The 22,469-nt window shown below is 40.1% G+C and overlaps 1 protein-coding gene across 9 annotated transcripts in view; it reads right to left on the bottom strand.

The window, feature by feature from the left end:
* The window catches only part of ATP11A (ATPase phospholipid transporting 11A), a 267,750-nt gene that overhangs the window by 103,199 nt on the left and 142,082 nt on the right, over positions 1 to 22,469 (bottom strand). For 7 of the 9 annotated variants that reach the window (XM_025196100.1, XM_025196097.1, XM_025196098.1 and 4 more), the window contains exons 3-8: positions 22,286 to 22,375; positions 19,512 to 19,592; positions 15,627 to 15,734; positions 6,770 to 6,898; positions 5,109 to 5,212; positions 970 to 1,020 (exon numbers count right to left, since the gene is read on the bottom strand). In XM_025196100.1, coding sequence (XP_025051885.1) covers positions 970 to 1,020; positions 5,109 to 5,212; positions 6,770 to 6,898; positions 15,627 to 15,734; positions 19,512 to 19,592; positions 22,286 to 22,375 — 563 coding nt within the window. The remainder of the gene's footprint in view (positions 1 to 969; positions 1,021 to 5,108; positions 5,213 to 6,769; positions 6,899 to 15,626; positions 15,735 to 19,511; positions 19,593 to 22,285; positions 22,376 to 22,469) is intronic. The other 2 variants (XM_025196104.1, XM_025196105.1) reach the window with 1 other exon arrangement.

The following is a 22,469-nucleotide window of genomic DNA, read 5'->3' as shown; positions in this document are numbered from 1 at the left end:
CAATGAGCCAGAAGAGAGGATTGGGGCTGGTTTGTGGGTCAGATTCTGTGGGAAGGACCAGTCTGTGAGCCTGATCCAGTGCATGAGGTGAGCACGTGGGGTCAGTCCACAGGTGCAATCTGCCACAACAGTCTAGTTCTACACACTGGTCTGACCCCACGCACTTGATCTGGCTGTATAGTGACCCCATGTGCTAGCATGATCCAGTGTAGGGGCTGTGTCATTTGGCCTCCAGAGTTCTCCATGGGTCAGACAATTTGGCAGAGAGGGAGGAGCAGTGTTAATTGCTGAGCCTCTGAGAACAATTAATCCTACTATCACTCCACTCTACTCCCTGCTGCCAAACTGCCTGACCCAGGGGGAGCCCTGTGGGTCAGATGACATGACTATAGTGGCCATATTCGGCCAACATGCCAAACAATGAACATCACTGGCTTGTGCCAGATGCCTCTTATAGACTCAGGCACCTACATTCTGCTCGTGTTGCAAATAAAGCTCTTAAAGTCCTTTCTTCGGATCTGAAATGTACACTGATAATAGCACTATGGCAACCTATGTTCTTATAAGTAGGACAGAATAAAGATACCCAATTGAGCAGTATCTGAAATGTCTGTATGTAGTAGAAATACATTCTGGTACTATAATGAATTGAGATGAAAATTAATAACATTATACAAACAAATGTGTATGATCACATTTAATTACTGGTTATTGTATTAAAATAGATTACAATCTGGAGTACCACCCTAAGCAGAAAATAAAAATAGTATAAATAAATTAAAATATGATCTTAGAAAAATAAATGAAAGAAAAATGTTTACTATATATAAGTTAAACTTTTTTACACTAAAAATAATTCTATTTATAAACCAGAGAGCTTAGTACTGAAAAGCAACATATTTAACCTTATTATTGACAAATATTAAGGAACCAAAAACTTAGACACTAAGTAAAAACTCATTCTTTTACCTGGCAATAGGTTCATTCCTATCATGGTAAACATTTATTCGACCAACAAATCTATAAAAGGAAATAAAAAAAGTTTATTCTGAGTGTATATATACATATATATATGAAGGAGAATTTTGGAAATATTATCTTTAATACGTTTAAAATGTATTTTATGCAGAACCTAATTATTTTTATGAGTGCATATACTTCATTTTTTTAAACCTTGGAACTATACAGGAAGTTAAGAAGTATTTTTAAAATGTTCCATAAAATTAACTTATTATGGTGAACAGAATATTTACCAAGTCAGGATGCTTTGAACAGCTAAGCTAAATACCCTAAATTAGTATCATATAATAAACATAATAAAAAATAAAGCAGTAACTTGAGGATTTATGTAAGATGCATTACACTTTCCATAAACCTCATTTTCATGAGCTCACTTTAAAATATATTAGCTAGAAGAGAAACAAAGATGCATGTACTTTTAAGGTCACTTGCAAACCTTCTAATTGGAATTCATTTTTATTTATTTATGATCAGTTCCAGAAATAAAATCTTTGTTTTATAAACAAGTTGAGCTAAGCAATATTATAAATGATATGCTTTATAAAACTCAAAGATTTAAAACATAGATATTAAAACCTAGGAAATTCATAGGCCAGGGCTTTAGGCCTTCTAGTGTGAAAACTGTCAGGAACAAACATTAAATTACTAGAATATGGGGTTATGAATATCAGCAAGTAAAACCAGCAGAATTCCTTTTTGCTCACATAAAAGATTATTCATAGATGTGTTTTAGGTGTATTTACCTAGTGATACTCATAATGAGATATAAATTAGAACTATGCATACCAAAACCAATAGGGGTGCACTGATAAAGATTTTTTGGACCAATACCAATGGCCAAGTATTAATGAGCCATATCAGCCGATACCAATCCAATTGCTGATATGCATCCTGGCAGCTTGGAAAGCAACATCCAGCTGGTAAGTCTGTTGGGGAAAAAGGGTGGGGTGAGGAAAGGGGTGTGGGCAGACTGAGGCCCCCGCAGTGAGGAAGGGAGTGGGCTTGGAGCTGTTGCTGCTTAGCTGCAGCAGGGCAAGGAATGGAGCCACAAGTGACTCGTCTGGGGGATGCGAGGGGGGAGGGGGGAGCAGCTCCCGCTGCTGGTGCACAGTGGGGGAGGCCCAGGGGGACATGTGCCCCTAGATCTGCGCGTGGGGTGAGGGTGAGCTGCCTCTGCGGCCCAGGGCCAGGAGCAGCGCTGGGCTCTTCCTGGTGGGGAGTTGGGCCAGGGCTGCATGTGAGGCCATGCTCCCTGAACTAGCTGCTCGCGGCTCCATCTCATACCCCACCCTACCCTGGCTCGGCAAAACCTGCCCCAGCCCCAATCCTTCCATCACCACAGGGGTCTCAATCTTCCCCCACACACCCCTTTCCTCCTCCCACTCCTTTTCCCCTAGAGAATTACCAGCCAGATGCTGCTCTCCAAGCTGCCAGGCTGCGAGCATGCACACAGCATGCATCAGCGATATTACCAGCCACATCAGCAAAAAAAAAGGTGATTGCCGATAATGTCAAATTTGTTTTTATCAGTGCCGATATGATATGAACCAATGTATTGGTGCATCTCTGAAATCCAGGTCTGTGTTTCTATTTACTACTATGTAGTGACAAAATGTAGATGTAAAATTTAAAGGAGCTGTGTCAATTAACTAATCAATATTTTTAAGCATAAAATGTTATAGGAAGAAGATTTTTAAAAAACAATTTAGTTAAGACTATTTGTGCCCCTTACTCAACTTTAGGATGTTTGCTTTGCTAGAATAGGAACATTGGGATGGGGGAGGGGGGGAGGTATCAATAAACTGTTTCATTTTCAAGTTTTCAGGATTGCAAGGCTTGGGGTTTAAAAACAGGAGAATATTTGCTTAAAATAAAAATTACTTCCCCATATTGTAACTGAAATTCTTCGAAATGTGTGTATTTCCTTATCTGTGGTCCACTGAAATTTCAAAGGCACCTGAATCCGCAAAATTTTACCAGCAGCATCCCATTAGTCTGGTGGAATTTGCAATGAATTTCATATCTTTATTCACTCTTACAAAGTTTTTAAATCATCAGGATATAAAGGAGAACTTAGTGTGACCATCTTATATGATGAAGAGGATGTCTTATAAACACCCTGAATGCAGGATGTTTCAAACTGACTGGAAACCATCAAATCTGATGGTACTTCACATTAAATTAGTACAGCAGACGTGAGAATAGCAGCAGCCCTGTCCTTATTCGGTATTTAAGACTAAACACCTGGTACCACTTATTGATTGTTGCAGATATGCTTGGTAACAAAACTACTTACATCACTCAATTTCATCCCACAGGATGCATATACATGTATCCCTACACTGCCATTGTTACTGCGCTGCAGGCACAGCTGGTGAACTCAGACTGGTGGGGCGGGTGGAGCATCACACAGGAGCAGGGTGGGATTTGCAGCCAGCTGAGAGTGGGGGGCGGGGGGGAAAGGGGTTTGCAGCCAGCCAGGCACTGTGGCTGGAAGCGAGGAGGCTGCACCCCCGCCCCCCGCGTGCCGCTCTACCCACCCCACCAGTCTGAGTTTACCAGCCGCACCTGCTGCACTCTCATTTAGTACTTCCTTTAGAAGTACGGATTCAGTAACAGCCCACACTGTGCTGTGTCGTGTCGGTGGTGTATGGTTATTATTAGTCTCTATGTCACCATAGCAACAGGCTATAGTGAGGGAGCGCGTTACTCCGGCGACAAAACTGCAGCATCATGGTTTGTGTCTGCAGATGCTATGTCGCTGTAGCATGTTGCTACTGTGACATAGCGTCTTGTGTAGATGTGCCCACTGGGTATGAAAGCAGGTCACATTACAACAGCTATAGCTCCTCAGAGCATTACAAAGGTCCTTAGGCTTCAGCGTCAAAGTACTTGTACTACACTCCACAGCAGACCTAACTGCACTCACAGCAGGCTGCAATATCTCAACATGGAAGAAAGGAGATTATGTGACATGGCAATTCTTTTCTCCATCTCTAAGGAACTTAAGAGTTGTCCTTACCATCCTTCTTCTGTGAATCCAACTCCTTCGCCCATGACAAGGCTGAGTTTGAAGTGACCTTTCTTACTTCCTAAGCCCATTCTACTGTGTGGGGAGAAAAGGGAGCTTCACAGGGTCAGGATCCTAGTTCTTAGTACTCAGTGACTTGCCTAAGGAACATTCTTAACTGAATCTTTCTAACTTTCAGTTTGAGAAAATGACCTGCTGATATACTTTAGAGCAGTAGAGGAAAGCTTGTCACAAATTAGCCCCATACCCTCCCCAAATGCCACTCCAATATCTTTCCGTTACTCAATCTGCCTTAGCTTTCTGCTCCCTGCCATGTGCTCTCTGCCTGATCTGCTGCTCTACTTTCTGCTCCCTGCTTCATCTGTCACCCTGATTTGCCACATACCATGCAGAGGCTGCCCGTGCCACAAGTTAACCAATTCTACTTCAAGAGAGATGTAGGTCTTGAAGTATGTCAAGCAAATGCTGTCGTTGTTTTTTACAGGGAAGGGATCCAAACAGATCACACAATTCTTAAGTTTGGAGACCGTGGAAGAATACAGTTCTTACAGAGAAAGCATGTGAGGGAAAGACTTAAGGAGAATGATCTCTATACTCCTCATGTTAACTACTCTTAATTCTATCTAAATACCAAATTATTAAACCAATACTAGCAAGCTACCAGCTATATACCATCCAGCCGAGTACAAAGTAAAGCGAAGTCCTCTTGGCTTGCACCATCTCAATCCAAGATGGCGTGAAAGAACTAGAGTGTTGTTATAACCTTGAAATAATACATGGAGATAGTTATAGTGTACATGTCGCGTAAGCAGGCACTTCTGACAAAAACACTGGTTTTAGGTAAGTGGAGCATGAACACAACCTATATACAGGAACAGTAAGTCAAAAAAGCAACTATTTTAAACTTGTCTTATTTTACAGAAGCTTAATTTAACATTTAAAATCTGGACTAGATCTGAACTGACACGATCTGTTCAATAGCATCATTTTGTAGCTTGTTTACAGGATACCACAACAGCATATGCTAACGCTATAAAGATACAAATGATTTTCTTACTTATAAAGGTCAGGCTGAGGTTGTTCACATTCAATGGTAGCATGCAGTGCATCAATTTCTTGTTCGGTACGAAACGCTTTTGTATCTTGAACAGCATAATAAGTCTGGAATGAATGAGGAAAAAAACTAAACTAACTAAAAAATTGTGGCTTATATACTAACCAAGATATTATCCTGCAGAAGTAGTTTAGCGGGCTATGCCTCTCCCCTAAACAGAACATATACATATTGAGTTTGTCAAGACTGAAAAAGGCTCTCGGAGTCAATATATTATTTATATTTCCGCGTTAGGCTGTTAGAGCCTTGTAATATTGATTTTCATTATAAGTGCATCCAAATGCATACCCTGACCTGAATTTTTCCTCTGCTTGCCATAACAGACAGACAATTCATAAATGTAAAAAATATCTGGATGGTCCTCTACCTTTTGTATCATAAATTTTAAGTAAAATGTATTTGTTTTTTAATAAGCTTTTACACCAAGGTTTGTACTTTAAAATGGGCACTTCTAAGTATACCTGACCTTTCATATTCCTAATTCCTGAAGTTTGAGTTCTACAAGTGTATTAAAAAGACACAACTCTGGAACCTGTGTGCTATCTTAAGCCCTGGCAAAAATACAGATATAAGCAGGGATCCTGGTTTTCCCTTATAAAAAAAAAAATCACAGATTCTCTGATAAAAACCCCAAAATCCACAATTAAAACGAAACACCCCTCTCTCTCTCTCTCTCTCTCTATATATATATATATATCAACTAAACACAATGTTTTATTGATATATTTACAATTTTAAAGCAATTTGGAAGCCTACTAGTGCCTCAATCACTATAATAAAATAAATTCTAAATAACTATACATTTTGGTATTTGATTTGGGTGTCTTATCATAGAAAATAAGAGCTCCCTCTACCCCCTTCACTCACCAAGACACAGGTCCAGGCCCCTCACTCCCAAGCCACAGCCCCTCAGTCCTGCTGGTGTCCCTCATCCCCCACCCACAGTTCCCTGCCCCCCCCCCGCCAGAGGGGGCCCCCAGCTGCCAGGTCTATGGGATCAGGGACCCAGGTCCGCTAACTCCCGCCCCCCGCAGCAGCGCTCAAGCCTTGGCTGCTGCAGCCCAAGTGGGGAACCTTGACTCCGCTTCCACCATAGATGGCACAGCTGGAGTAGAGCCTGTGGTAGGGGAGGTAGGTGCAGGCTGCCCGCTACAGGCTTGGGCAGGGGGTGGTGCCAGCTCCCCGCCACTGTGCGCACTCCCATTGGGGTAGGGGAATGCCTCTAGGTCTGTGTGTGGGGCAGGGGCAGGCATGGATGTGGGCTGCCTGCTGTGGGCTCAGGCTCTGCCAGCCTGCAGAGAACTTTGAAAGAGAGCAAAATCCACATGTGTCTCTGCTAAATTAAAAAATCCGCATCTTTTCTTGGGTAAAAGGAAAAATCTGCATTCTTCTCCATTTTTCTGTGGGAAACAGAAAACCTGGATCCCTGGATATAAGCAAGCACTAGTTTGAAAACTTAAAAAAATAACATAATGCTAAAGAATCCCTATCAACCTATAGGAAGCTGTATCCTTTTTACATAGATATGCAGGATGTCATTGTATTCAATGCCAAAAACTAGGGACCACCTCTATCTTAAAAAGAAAATATATAGTATTTTTTACTTTATGACTGGATTCACCATCCAAACTAGCAGTTGTAACAAAACATGTTCCATCCCCTCGACTACTTGATAGAAATATTAAGTCACATGGGAATGTTTCATCTTCTTTTACCATCACAATATCTCCAACCTATGAAAAAAAAAAAGAAAATAAAACATTTATCATTTTTTTAAAACTTGAAACTTCAGATTCCAAGGATGAAACCCTGGCCATTTTAAAGCCTGGGGCTAAACTCCCATTGACTTAAATGAAACAAGGCTTCACCAGCTTGGATCCACAGAGACAAGTTGCAAAGAGTAGTACATGCTGTAGGAAAAATAATACCTAGTGCTTTTATTGAAAAATATCTACCCTCTGAAGATCTCAAAGCACTTCAAAAACATTAGTTGCTTAATCCTTACAACATTCTACGGAGACAGATCTGCCACATGTCTCACAGGCTGCCCATGTCACTTGTGGCACATGTGTGATACAGCTGCTTCCCCTAGGCTGCATTATAGGTTACACAATGAGTCAGTGTGAGAAACATGATGCAGTGGTCTCACTCCACTGCTCAACTGTGCATGACCCACTATAATTGGCTCCTGAGGATATACATGAAGATTGAGTTGTGGTAACTAGATCAGGCTGAAAGGATTCAAGTTTTTCTATGTCAAAGGGGCAAACTTTTAGCAAAAAGTTTCATTAAAACTTCCTTCCAGCAGTGATGTCAAGCAAATTAATTCAAATTTATATAACCACAACTAATACTTCTACAGACCTTGCAGGTTTGTATTAGTCTTATAGCATGAACAAGCACTATTTTTTGCAAAAACATCCAGATATTGTTGAAATTCTAATTTAATGACCGAAGAATGTGAAGGGGCTAGAACGTAATCATATTTTGTCAAAATATCAGTTTCAATTACAATTTTCATCATAAAATAAGGGGTTTTTTTTGAGAAACTCTGACGAATATGGTTTTCTTTTGTTTCCTATTTTATCATGTCAAAATGCCCATGTCTAAAGAACTCCCCACTGTGCTTTTCCTGTCATTCACTTCTTGCTAAATTGATTTAATGAGGTCCCAATCAGTTTCATAACAGTGATATGAAGTTACAAAGACTGAATTTTGATAGCACTAATCTGGTAGCAGGTAGCCAATTCTAATTATATACAAATATTTGGATAATCAACAATAATGGCAACATATAAAATAAATCAAAATAGTTTAGATAAGTCTTGGAAAAAATATATATCCAGTTATTTTATATATCCAGAAAAAATATTGTATCCCAGTTTGCCAGACTGAGAAAAGAGTTAAAGAATCTGCTTAGTCTCCATCGGCATTAGTATATTTGTATATTTTGAAACAATTTGGGTGTCTGTAAAGCTGAAAATTGCAGGATAGGATTCTACTTAATATTTGCTTTGAGAAAAACCACAACCTCTTAATTTTTTTTGGCTCAAATGTTTTATTTCAGCACTAACTAGCCATAAATATTTTTGCCAAGGAGTGTACTTCAGTTTTCAGAATGTTTCAGATTTGTTCAGTGACAGGAGATCCCAAGGGTCAGGCAGGGATATAATCCAGTGTTTTCCAGACAGCCTCTTATGTGGCTTCTTGTCTCCCACTCCTTACTAGATATTTTATCCCTCAGACTTCTTCTCCTTTTCTGCACCTTCCACCTAAAACTACCCGTCCACACAGTGTTCGCCCTGAAATTCCTCTAATAATGAACACTTATATTTGGACCATTTTGGATACATCTGGTCAAAGTCAGCTTTGCAAAGCACTTAGTGGGCCAATGCACCATTTCAGAAGTACTATTTGGACCCTGCCTGCTTTACAAAGCATGCATAGTTACACACATCTACTGGCTAATTTAGCGAGTTAATAAACTGGCTAAATATTTGAAATGCTGTTTAAATATTTCAGCCCTACTTATATTCATGTTGGCTCCCAAAAGATTCCCTGAAAGGTAATTTGGAAAAAGACAAAAGATATTTTGAAGTTTTAGGTCAAACTTATTTGAAAATAAAATGTAGGAAAAGAGCTTTACTTATATTTTTGAGAAAGAACAGACTATTTTGGAGCCTCAAAAAAGCCTTTGTTCAATTTAAATTTTAAATTCTTAAAAAGAAAAAAAGCAAGAGTGTTTACAATGAGAGCTGACAGTGTGAAAATTCAGGTAATTTAGTCTGATCTTGGTGACAAGGGTAAAAAATAATTTATAACAGAATGCTAGAATTAGGTTTTGGTGGAAAACTACTTAGCCACCTTCAAATTCTCAACCTTTTTATTATATTAACAATTTTGTCAGTCCATCTTTCTTGTTTTTAATGTATTAGCAGTGTTTTTTTCTCTGACCATGATTCCAGTGAACTTATTTGAATTACCTTTCTTAAAAAGCGTAATGGTAATTCAGAGACAGCCTACAAAATGGCAGGAGTTACTTGAGGCCCTGGAATTAGGCAACGATGAATGGAATCAAAGAGTGTTTACTAGTTGGTAGTAAAAAAGCTAAACAAAAAATTTGTCACTAACAAATTGCAAGCCACTCACAGGTAGTGGTGGTACAGAGTACTGCAAATAAGATTATTTGAAAGTATGTTTCTAACAAACAGTGGAGTTTCATGTCTTGGAAGGGATCCAAGACTGAACACTTTGATTGGGCAGAATTCACTATGAGGTTTGTTAAAGGAAAAAAAGAAAAGGAACATTACAGAACATACTTCCCTAGTGGGAGGAGGACTGGTTGGCAAGTGCTGTCAGCTCACTGACCTACTAGCCAAATACAATAAAACACCCTACTGTTTAAGATTTTTAAAGGAACACAATTGCAGTCTCAAAATTAGGCTTCTGTAAAGCACAAAGAATTTAGTTCAGCCTCAAGACTGAACAACCTTTTCCCAAAGGGATTTTTAAAGCAAACTTTTAATTTAAGAAGTTACATGCATTGATCTTCACTTTGAGAAGCCTGTGATCCTCCTCTTTATTCTAGAAGTACGGAGGGATGAGGCCTGCTAATTACCAGCTCAGACCTCAAAATAGAGAGATTTATTTAGACAGTATACAGAGACGTGAGTGTACTATGCTCTTACCAGTTGATAAAGTCTCAGGCTTTCCAGGTTTAGGAAGATAGTAGCTTTCTCAGCCACCTGCTTCTGGTTAATTAATCTCACAGATTTAGGGACCAGTCAGGGATCAAGATGCCTAATCAGAAGGTGAATGAGGCAGCAGATGCCTTCTGTTTGTAGGCAGTTTGGCCAAGGTCTGCCATCTGCACTCTGAAGTAGGTGGGGGAAGGTGCTAATGACACAAATTCTGTCCACATTTTTAAGCTACATAGATCAAGAGAGAACCTGGATGGCAAAACATGTCTGAGTGGCTCCTGGACTACAGATTTTACAAGTCATGCTCACAACAAGAGCAGAGTAAGCCATCTGACCATTTAGGACTGTAGGTTCCCACATCCCATGCTAGTTCAGGTAAACCAAAATAATCAAAATGCCTAGATGGTTAAAATTTTGTCAACAAGGGCCCCTCAAGCTAAACAGCTTGCTATTAAGACCCATTAAGACCAATATCAGCTTGAAAAAGAACTTTCACTAGGATGCAGCAGGAACCCTCTAACAGAATGGGATAGCGTTCGGTTATCACAGTCCATGAGGAGAAAGAAGTTTGTGTTTTGAAGTCAGTAGGAATTGGACATCTTGACATAATAAATTATAATAAACCTTCCCAATGTGAAATCTTTACCAGGAAGAAATTAAATGATGGGAAATGGCTTTGAAGCAAATCACCAGGAGGTAGAATAGATCTTGCCATCCAGCCTACAGATGAATTATTAGAACACCTTGCATTTTGTTTGGACTTTCATAATTTTCTCTGCCACCAAAGAAAACTCTCCAGCTGGTAACAGATGTATGTATAAATCCTGCATAAAGTACCATGGAATTACCGCTGAGTCATATTAAATGTATGCATTCAATTACCTCCACTGAGGCTATAGTAGGGGCAAAGCAGAAATACTTTGAAGGGGGGAAAAACCCATGAACAGCCAGGTTTTGACAGTTGAAGCTGAAATAGTATTAGAGATACTATTAACGACAAAAGGCAGAAAGGTGTCCAGAGGCAGGAAGGCAAGAAGAACTGAGTTTAGATTATGCACAGAATGTGTATGTTTATTAGGGGAAGACTTGGAACATCACTCGCTTAGAGAGACCCTTCAAACTCTCTTCACAGTAGGAAGCAAAATAAGTAGTAGAAAATCCTCCTTTGGAGAATTAATAAGGCAGTCCACAAGATAAACTAATCCATTAAACTACAGCATTCATAGACAAGTAAGAATGAAAGATAATAGGCACATAAAAAATGGAATAGCTGACATCAGAAGATTGCTATCTTTGTTGAGAGCACATATTGAAAAGCTATTCTACTCAGAAGTAAAGTTATCCTTAATCAGAAGGAAGTATTGAAAATTTTGAAAATATAATGCCAAAAACCAGACCATCAGACTCACAAATGTAAGATTTAATCACATTTCAAAAAGATATTCAGGCATGACACCAACTGAAGTGGATGCTGAAATGGCAGAGCTAAGAGGACTAGGAATCAAAAACCATACTATATCATCTTATTTGGTTTTCAAGAGTACTCTTAAAATAGAGGTAGTAGAGAAAAAAGGCCTTTTGTCCATAGTCCAAGAACAAATCCATCAAGGAGTAGTGATCACTGGAAGAAAGTTGAAAGCATTGAACCCCCTCTACCACTAGGGCCACTGGCACACATTCATTTAATGGCACAATGGGACATGATCTCAGATTCCAATAATCAGAGCATGAATGGCATTTTTTTTGGAATCGGATCTCAGAGTCTGGAGGAGTCTGAAGTCCAGGAGGCATCTGGAATAATGCTCCCGTCCTCCTGCACCAGCAAATTGAAAGCCCAGTGCTCACAGCCTAGTTGAATCTAAGCAGTCCCCCTGATTGTCAGTCTTAGCCCCTGGACCACACTGGGGCCAGGTCAAGACTTTAGGACAGAACAATCCCATGCACTGCTACAGGTTTGGGACCAACTGATTAAGCAGCAGCTCTGCAGAAAAAGACTTGGGGGTTACAGTGAACAAGAACCTGGATAGGAGTCAGCAATGTGCCCTTCTTGCCAAGAAGGCCAACACCATACTGGGCTGCAATAGTAGGACAGTTGCTAATAGATTGGAGAAACTGATGATTCCCCTATATTCTGCACTGTCGAGACCACATCTGGAGTAGTGTATCCAGTTTTGGGCCCCCAATATAGAAAGGGTGTGGACAAGTTGGAGAGAATCCAGTGGAAGGAAATACAATGGTTAGAGGGCTGGGAGTTATGAGGAGAGCCTGACGGAACCAGGCTTATTTAGTCTGCAGAAGAGAAGACTGAGGAGATATTTAATAGCAGCCTTCAACTACCTGAAAGGGGTTCCAAATAGGATGGAGCTAGACTGTTCTCAGTGGTGACAGATGAAAGAACAAGGAACCATTGTTCTTACATGGCAGGAAGGGAGGTTTAGGTTGGATATTAGGAAAAACTCTCTCACTAGGAGGAGGTGAAGCATTAGAACAGGTTACCTAGAAAGGTGGTGTCCAGCTTTGGAGGTTTTTAAGGCTCAGCTCAACAAAACCCTAGCTGGAATGATCTAGCTGGGGCTGGTCCTGCTTTGAGCAGGGGGTTGGACTAGATGACCACCTGAGGTCCCTTCCAACCCTCATTTTCTATGATTCTAAGACTCCATTGGGGTCCTGGAGCCAGGAACTACACCAGAGTTTTGAGTCGTCTTTGGTTACCCTGACACATGTTCAATTTAAGGTATGATGGAAATAAGCCATGAAAATATTATACATCCTTTGTGGAATATTTTTGTGGTCAGTTTTCTGTTTTGTTGTGCCATTAATGTATGACAGGCTTACTATTTATGGTGCCTTAATTATAACATCTGCCAGGGGCCTAGTAGGAGTCAACCTTAAGTTGTCCTCCATTTCCTAAATAGTCTGTTACTAAAGAACTGAGACATCAATGACACTGCCTGAAACAGGAATCTCCATACAAATCAGGGTGTTACACTGAGGCATATTACCGTTGACTTGTGTTTGCACTGAGGTCTAATTAATCTAAAATCCTTGCTTCTTCCATTCTGTTTGGTTGTCACAAGGCTACAATCTGTGTTGCCACCTTTCTTTTTCATCAGTGAATCCAAAGAGCCTTAAGTTTTTGAATTGCCTTCAATAGGGCTTTTACACTTCTCTTAGAAGTAAGTATTTGAAGCTAAACACTGCTCCAAAACTCATTTGATTAGTCACTGCCAAAGAAGAAGTCCTAAATTCTACTGAGGAAACAAGCTTGATATCTGTGGCAATAAAACTAAGGAATGAACAAGTACAACCCAAATGGTTGTTCTAGCTGGCCACTTCATGTACCCGCACATTGTAAAGTGAAATTCCGAAGGTGGTTTATGAAAATGAAGAGTATCGACTTTCGAGAGTTACAAACCAGAACTTATTATTAGTGATTCTAACGAGGTTCACTCTACAAACCATGTCATTAGGGCAAAGGCAGGCAAAGTCCAGCCCTTGGACTGGATTGGGCCCATAGTAGAATCCATTTCCCAGAAGCCCCTGCCTGTGTCACTATGACCAGTTTCCATGGAGACTCCAGGAGCAGTTGTGCCAAGGCAGTGCAGGGCCAGAGTTTCCATGAAGACTGGCCCCAGCAGTGCCAGTTGGGCATGCAGCTGGGTGGGGAGCTGCTCTGCGACTGGGATCTTGCAGCAATGACGATCCAGTCCAGAGCCAGGGCAGAGCTGCGATCTGCCCCCTGCACACCCCGGGCAGGGGCGTACAGGCAGTGGATCACAGCTCTGCCTGAACTCGACACTATGCTGTGACCACTGCAAGATCCCAGCCCCAGCTCTGAAGCAGCTCCCTGCCCAGCCACCAGCCCTGTAAGTGCTGCTGGGTTTGGTCTCCATGGAAACCCTGGCCCCACACTATCACTCCTGGGGTTTCCATGGAAACCATCTGCAACAACAGAGGTAGGGGCTGCTGGGAAATGGAGTCCAGCTGCTGGCCAGATCCACTATTTTGCCCACTCCTGCATTAGAGAAAGATTTTTTTTTTAAAAAGCCAAAGAAAAACCAATTACTTGAGCTGATATAGCAATTTCTAGTGACAAAAGCCTACCAGAATAGGAATTAATAATCTAAACTGAAGGTCAAGAATTAATTCAAGAAGGAATATAAAAGAAATAGAAACCCTGACAGAAGCAGTCTGTCAACCAAAAATTTATGCTCATCAGTGCCATTTGCTAATGCCCTGGTGAAAAATAAATTAAACAATTAAAAGGAAAAATTTTCTTCTTGTTTTCAGGGGTTTGTTTTTTTTATTTTGATCAAGTTTCATAGGTTCATATATGTTTAGGCCAGAAGGGACTATACACAGTGTGACCTCCTATATAAAAACTGGTCATAAAATTTTAGCCAGTTAACTGTACATATTTTCTTTATTCAAAAATATCTCTCAGGGCTTTTTGCCAAGGGCTCTTTTGTAAATTAGTCCCTAAAAACAGCTATTTCAAAAGGAGTAAAGGGAAGATGAAGGAAGTGAAAAGGTGATAATTTAGGCCTTGGACACATATTACATGTGCATTGCTATATCCTCCCTTAGAGTGATACAGAAAGCATTCAGGCTGTCTGTAGTGCCATAAAGATGGTGGATCCAAAAATGGTGGATCTATCACCAAAATGTTCCTGTTTTAAACAGAAACTCCTTTGTAGGGCTGGTTTTTAGTATGCATATCTGTTCAGTTACATATAGAACTACAGAGGGTCTCTTGGTCCTCCAGCATCCCATACTGCTCTGCTCTCCATTCCCCCTCTTCAAGATAGAAAGAGGGAAAGCATCTGGCACTCCCACGGAGCGGCAAAACTGTAGCTCATCTAGGGCTTGGGACTATAGCTCTGCAGTCAAGTGCCGCAGAGCCACAGCTGCTCTGAGGAAACAGTGACTGCCACCACTGCAGTGAGAAGGACTGGTAACACAGATTTAACATTAAATATGCATGTTCTCAATTTTCAAGTTACTCAAAAGACTCATGAAGAGATAATAATGCCCAAATGGATGTCTCAGGCACTCTTCAAAGAAAACTTTAGAGTTGGTCATGTCAAAACAGGAAGCACTAAAACAAAAACAGAAGCAAACAAACAAAAAAACCAAACAACCCTCCCCACTTTGCTTGGAATATCAATCATCTAAAACTGTGAGGTTCTGAAAAATAAATCAGAAGGCCAAGTTATTTTGCTCACAGACATTTACATGGATTCTGATAATAACCCCAAATTATCATAAACACAGGGGACAAAGGTATAACGCCTTCATCTCCAAAGAGAGGCTTTACAGTGGCTAGTAATGTATGAAATGTTATATTTTGGGTTCTATTGTTTTTACAAGAATTGGAAATAATCCATGGATTGCTCCTCAAAACTGGATCAAGAGGGTCAGCCTTGCTCATCTTTATTGCTGTCCTACTGAAAACAACAACCATGTGGATGAGAACAGAAGACAAACAATGAATGAAAGTTGATGTGAAGAATAGATGTTATCAATTGGAAAATGAAAGGCACATCCTAGGTGCAGAGCCTAGCAAAGCAACGAGGAAAGAGTTTTAAAACTTCCTAAAGCATTTTATTCAAGTGTAATCATTTTTTTTTCTAGTTTGGATTTCCATGTTTATATTATAAATACTGTAAACTTGTGCTATTATATTTTTGTCTAATTTGGGGTGGGGAAGGGAACTAAAGCCTAACCCCCTAAAAAGTATTTGGTAATAGTTGTTACTTACTCTTAATTTTCGGCTTTGCTTTCTAACCAGTTTGCCATGCTGAATGAAATGAACAGGGCATTGGTTCATTGCATTGTCTGCTTTATGTCTAAGCCAATCTTCATAACCCTAGAAAACAGTGAAATGGAATGGAATAAAGTTAAGAAAACATAGTGACGTGAACTTTACTTTGAAGTTTCAGATTAGATCTATTTTACAAGAATAGTAAAAAAAAATCCATTACTAAAAATGAAATAATGATAAAATAATAAAAAAATATCACCATGAACAATTTACTATTCGGAAAATTAAACGTGTGTTAATAACATGAAAGGAAGTAATGTGTGTGTTAATAATGTGAGTGAAAACAATCCAATGGAGTGAGCAGAGCAGTGAAAAAATGAAGGAACATTCTTGGTCTCTGAAGAACAGGGAGTTTCCTTTATCTCAGCTTGTTTCACATGTGCTCAGAAGTATGTCTACAACAGTGGCTTTCAAACTGTGTTCCACAGAATCTTGGGGTTTTGCGACAGGTCATCTGGCTTCCACAAAGAAATTGGGGGTAATGGCAGAGCCGGCTGGAAGGCAGTGTGCTGTCATTGCCAGACCAGGTTGCCTGGACCGATTTCATTCTTTAGGACGGGGGTAGGAGCTCCACAGCAGAAGCAGCAATAGGAAAGGGTTCTGTGACTTTAGGAAATTTGAAAACCACTGATCTATAAGAATGGATGTTTAGAACAAAGAAGAAAGGGAACAGATTTGGGATTACTGGGCTCAACATCCAGAGGTTCCATGGTCAAGTTGAATGGCACACTGGGGACGCTAGTGTTGGGCTTAAAAACAGCACACCAATGGTCAGGTATAAATTGATAAAGACCTTGCAGACTAGTGCTTATTTTGGTTGCTAATTATTTCACTAGTTCATGGTATGCAGCAGGGGTAAATATAAAAATGACTGAAGATCTGATAGGAACAATTATTCTAAGTTTGTATAGCCATATTATACAAACACATAAATATCACTTGTTTAACTAGCTTATTCGTGTTAAAGTGGCAAAAAAATGAATGGATAAATTGTTTTGGGAGAAAGTTTCTCCCCTCTAATTCTCTTCTCCAAATTTCTATTGTGTCAATCCCTTTGTGGGCAAAAAGACCAGATGGTGGAATTGACATTTAAACAAAGAGCAGACCTAAGCAAGTCTTTTGCTTTAAATTCCCTGGAAATCTCTAGATGAGGCAATTGATGCTATACATCCAGAGGCAGAATTCAGCACACTTGTTTGTGATGAACTGCAATTGGAAAAAAAGCAACAGCTACTAGCAATGCATGTCACAACTTACCACTCTTTATTTAAGCATAGGTTTTCAGCTTTTTTTAGGAAAGGAAATTCATTTGTCAGCTCTGTTTTTATCTTTGACTTTCTAGAAACACACTCATTACACATCTGGGAATGTATGCAAAATTTTTTTTAAAAATGATATTACATGTCAAGGACCAAGTAAACAAGTGTCACTAGCACTCAGACTCCTCAGACTTCTTTTCATCATCAGGCAAAGAAAACTACAGGATGCATGACCTTCAACTCAAAAGGAAGCCCTTGGTAACTGCAATTGGCTAATGTCAATTATAAATATGTCAATATTTATAATTAAGAAAGGGATGATTCTTTGGACATCTAGGACCTATGCTATTTGGTGTTTAAGACTGAGATTTTAAGAGGGATCCAAGATGCTTAAATGTCACTGAAATTCAACAGAATTTTTTTTTCTTAAGCACATTTGAAAATCCCAGCATAAAACAATATCAACAATGTGAACTGCATCCAGAAGTGAATAGAGAAGTAAATAGAAGTAAAAAGTGAATAGAGAAGTGAAAAGAGAACTGATGTAGATGTAAAAGTATTAATGTAATGCATAGTAGTTTTAACTGCAGAAAATATAAGCAGGTCAAATCTGCAACAGCTGTTCCTTCTGAAATAGGAGAATATGTCTAGTCCCTTGAAGCTTTGCACAGTACATCATAGTAATTCAGTCTGTTTGATTGCTATTTATCTACAATAAGATATTACAAAAATAATCCCTCAGATCTTGGTGTGGGAAATCCACACACAAAATGCTAGTTTACCGTGTTTCTCAGCCACCTATCACAAACAGTGCTGAACTTGGCTGAAGAGTGGGGTGAATCATCCAGAGTGAAGAAGCAAAATATTTCTGTTTGTAGTTTCTTTTAGAATTACTGAATGAGAAATTTAGAGTGAACACTCTGACTTCTTCATTAAGCACATGAAGTAAAAAACCCCACAGTCACACTTACTTATCCCAGTAGAGCAGAGTGGAAATCACATTTTTGAGTTCATCACTATGATCATCACCCTCAAACTCAGGCAAGTCAAACATTTTCAACTGATACAGGGAGAGTTCTGACAAGAATCTTTCTTGATGACCTACCTTCTCAAAGACATCTCTCTAAGCAGCGGGATTGCTTTTGCTGCTGCCTCCAGGGCCCCAGGTAGGGCTGCTGGGGCCAGCCCACTGCTGGCCCCGGCTTCCCCTATCCCACCCAAAGTAATTTGCCAGAGCGCACATGGCACAGTTGTTCCCCAAGGACAACTAGCAGTGGCACAAGGTATGCCACAGCTAGTTGTCCCTGGGGAACCAAATGTTCACACGTTTGGACGTGGCCTGGGTGTTTGAAAAAGGACAGGTTGGGCATGTTTAACTCATATGAAATTCTAGTATCTTTATAGTATCAACATCCTGCACAGCAGATCTACAGAAGGAAAAGCCATCAGTCTGAACTGATTAGAAGAAGTCACAAAAATAAATAGAAACTTCATGGTAAAGCTATATTCATTTAGGCCCCAATCTACTGAAGATATTCTTGATTTAAGATTGATCTTTATATTCATGTATGGTTTTTTGGAGTTTCAGTGGGATTTCACAGGGGCAGCAGTTTGTATGAACTGAGACCACTGAAGAAATGGGGTCATGAAACAACAAATTGCCATAATCCATTCCCTTAAATTAATGCTAATTTGAAATCAGAAAAAATGTCAGGCCAGACCAATACAAGTCCATATGAGCATAAATGTTATTCTATTTGAATAGCCCAACCTTTGTTATGGAGGATCCTAATACATTATATGGCAAGTATCCACTTCATTATTATTTTAGGTTTCATAGAATCATTTTTTAATTAAATTTGAGGGATTCTTATATTGTGCAATCAGCAAATATTTAAAAGGTCCATAAGTATTTCATTATAAACTGGCAATGAACTTTAGCAAAAATGAGTCCTATTCAAATAACCTTGAATGCCCTTCTTGTGGGAGTAATGTATGCAGACTGTACATACTGTAACACTATTGACGACATTTCCTCACAAATAAGAATCACGGTTTTGTTCCATAACTTAATTATGATATTCTGCACCTATGCATTTTCATTTTTATAACACAGGGTAGCACCTTACAAACTAAGATGCCACACTGCCCTGCCTTTTGCCTGACCTCAGGCTAACATGCTATCTCTCTCTATTTTTTTAGAAAAATTCTTTAAGATATAGCTGAATAAATATTTGCGAACTAATTTAAAGTTCAATTGATTCAACTGGGTAAACTATTCCTTGAAGCACAGTGACAATAAATAAAATTATATTATGAAACATTTTGAAGGTTTTGTTGAATAAATGAAAGCCAAAATTTTTAAAACAATAGCATTGTGCATAATACACCAGAGTCAAAGAATAAAAAATAAAGTTCTCAGAGAATGAAAAAAATAAAAAAGACTTTTCCTTTTCCCTATACCCTAAGCCAAAGTAAGAGGAACAGTTAAGAAAGGAAGGAATTCTAACATAACACATCTGTGCAACTTTCAATTTTACTTTTTTGTTCATAAAATTCTCACCTGTTTGATAGCTGTTACAGTGATGACAAACAACAGTGGAAGTCCACTTGTTACCGGACTGGTTGGTGTATCAATAATTAACTGCAACACAAAAAGCCCCCCAACCAAATCAAACTGTTTACATACATTTATACAACAATATTCAGTTTTCCAAGCAAAACATTTGGGTTATATTTTAAAATAGACTAGTATAACCACACATATGGACGCTTACTATTAAAAAAAATTAAATACACTAAGAAATAAATGTAATTTGTCTTTATAAAAATATGTTCCTTTTGCTCTGTGTTTAGAAATGTATGTAAACACATCCATCTATTTTTGTACAGATATACTCAGTTAAGCAAGAGCATATAAGTTAGACTTCTGGAAATGTCTAAGGCCTGCTTTTCTGATTCCCACCCTTCTCACCCCCTGGGACTTTTTTGGTAGAAGAATTATTTAATGAAACCAGATGAGAGGGAATGATCCTAGTGGTAAGGACAGGAAACCAGAATTCTGCTCCTAGCTTACTATGTGTAACTGTGAGCAAATCACTTCTTATTTGCTCTAATTTTCCCTGTGTCTAAAATGTAGATAATATTTACATAGTGGCATTATGAGATGATTGGCTAATAATAACCATGTGGTACTCTGAACATAAAAAATTAGGGGTGCACCAATAGAGATTTTGAGGGCCGGTAGCTGATTTTTAAGGAGGCGTAACGGTTGATACCGATCCGATTTCCAATACAGCTCCATGCAGCTGGTAAGTCTGTTGTAGTAAAAGGGGAGGTGGGAGGGAAGGGGTGTGGGGGGCAGATCAATGCCTCCTGTGGTAAGGGAGGGAGTGGGGCTGGGGTTGGGGCTAGGGCAGGCGCTGCTGAGCCAGGGTGGGGTGGGTGTAGGATCGGTGTCCCCTAGATTTGTGTGGGACGTGGGCGGGGTGGCCAGCAGCTGCAGGCTGGGGCCGGGGCTGTGCTGGGCTCTTCCTGACATGTGAGGGGGAGGGGCAAAGCCTGGGCCGGTGCTGTGCTCAGGGTAGGTAGTGGCAGTGCTGGGAGGGGGCTGCAGCCACCCCAAATTTCACTGTAGCCCCCTCATTGCCCCCCCAGCGCCACCACCACCCGACCCCAGCACCACCCTGGCCCAGCTCCTGCCCCCGCCCACATACTGGGAATAGCCCAGCACAGCCCCGGCCCCAGCCCGCAACTGCAGTCCACCCCGCCTGCATCCTGCACAGATCCAGGGGCATATGCCCCCCACCATGCTCTCCTGGGGTGTGTGCAGTGGTGGGAGCCACCCTGCTCTCCCCACACCTCCCAGACGAGCTGCGGCTCCATCCTGCGCCCTGCCCTACCCCAGCTGGGCAGTGCCTGCCCTAGCCTCTGCTCGAACCCCAGCCCCACTCCCTCCCTCACCATGGGGAGCACTGATCTGCCCCCCGCACCCACAACAGACTTACCAGCTGCACACAGCTCTCCAAGTTGCCAGACTGTGCACCTCGCTGTCTACGTGCTGTGCTGCGGCTGCATGCACGCACGGGCATTTATCAGCCACGTCAGGTTGATTTCTGATGCAGTTCATTTTCTTTATATTGGTGCCTATCCGATATCAGACCAATTTATCGGTGCACCTCTATAAAAAATTCAATAAAAGTACCAGTGTACCCAGATCTCCTCCCCTGCACAGGGTAGGTAACCTAATAAATTATTCCTAAGACTTTTCTTCAATCTGAAAGCTTGTTTGTAATTTGGAAGAACTGTTAAGTTCTAGCTAAACACTTCACTACTTTAAAAAGTTAAAATATGTGGGCTGGAGTGCTCACCTTTTTCTTCAAGTGTTCAATAAATAAAGGTTACACTAACTGGAAATAAGATAGTGGCTGCTTTAGAAGGAAAATGATCTAGTAATTGTTGGCAGTTAAAGCAGACCCACACATGCTGCTATCATAGCTCTCATCAAAGAAAAAATTCCACAAAACTACTGAGAACTTTTGCAATTAGATGGTAAGAAAGCAAAACAGACATAGGGTTCCGGGTCAAGGATAAAAATCAAAACTGTTCCATGTTCTGGTCCCCAAATCCTTATCTCTCAATACTGTTCCAAGAATCTGCATCACTATAACTTGTAGCTATCCAGACAAATAAGCAAGCAAACTCCTGCAAGAGTCTTTTGTTCAAACTTAATGTACCTCTATTACATTTAGTGCATGAAATAGCAAGGAAAGCTGCAGAATTATGAAGCCTAAAAAATGACAGCCTCCAATTACTCAAATATATCATTGCCTAAGATGACCATGTTAGTGCCCCTATATTAGTCTGTTAGCCCACATTGATTCGGGCTGACTACTACTTTTAGCTGGAGCTCTCTCCATACACATTGAGACTATAGCAGTTATAATGAACATCATCAACATGCCAACTATGGTGGTGGCACTTTTAAATAGTACCCATAACTCTTCCCCAATTCAACTGAGGAGCCTGAAGGAGTGCATCCTTTAAGCAGCTGTTCACTACAAATTTTCAAAAACCCACGTTTTATGACACATTAATCATCAGATCGTAACAACTGTACCACTTTTCCCTGGGTTGGACTGATATTAGTAACCTGGACATGTGTTAAAGAGCTAATTTTTAATTGATCAGCAATGTTGCTGACTACTGAAGCTCAATGATCTATTTCTCCCTGTCATCAAAGTGGTGAGTCTGAAAATAGTGGGGGGGTTTTAAAACTCTTCCAAAAATATTTTTCCAGAAGGTGCGTAAATTATTAAAGAAATGGGAATGGCTTACCTGAACAAGAAAAATGATGAGAAAATAAAAGTTAGCTATTCTTCTGAATTGCTCAAACAAGTTCTTCGGTACAAAGTTCCAAAATGTGTACTAAAAAATATACATATAAAAAGAGTATTAAAGTGTTTGTGATACTACTACTTCTTTATAGTCATGCCACACTATATTACTGACAGCAAAGATC

Source organism: Alligator sinensis, unplaced genomic scaffold (genome assembly GCF_000455745.1).
Source record: "Alligator sinensis unplaced genomic scaffold, ASM45574v1 scaffold288_1, whole genome shotgun sequence".
Classification (NCBI taxonomy): Eukaryota; Metazoa; Chordata; order Crocodylia; family Alligatoridae; genus Alligator; species Alligator sinensis.
The sequence above is the reverse complement of the archived record's forward strand: the minus strand, read 5'-3'. Positions and strand labels throughout refer to the sequence as shown.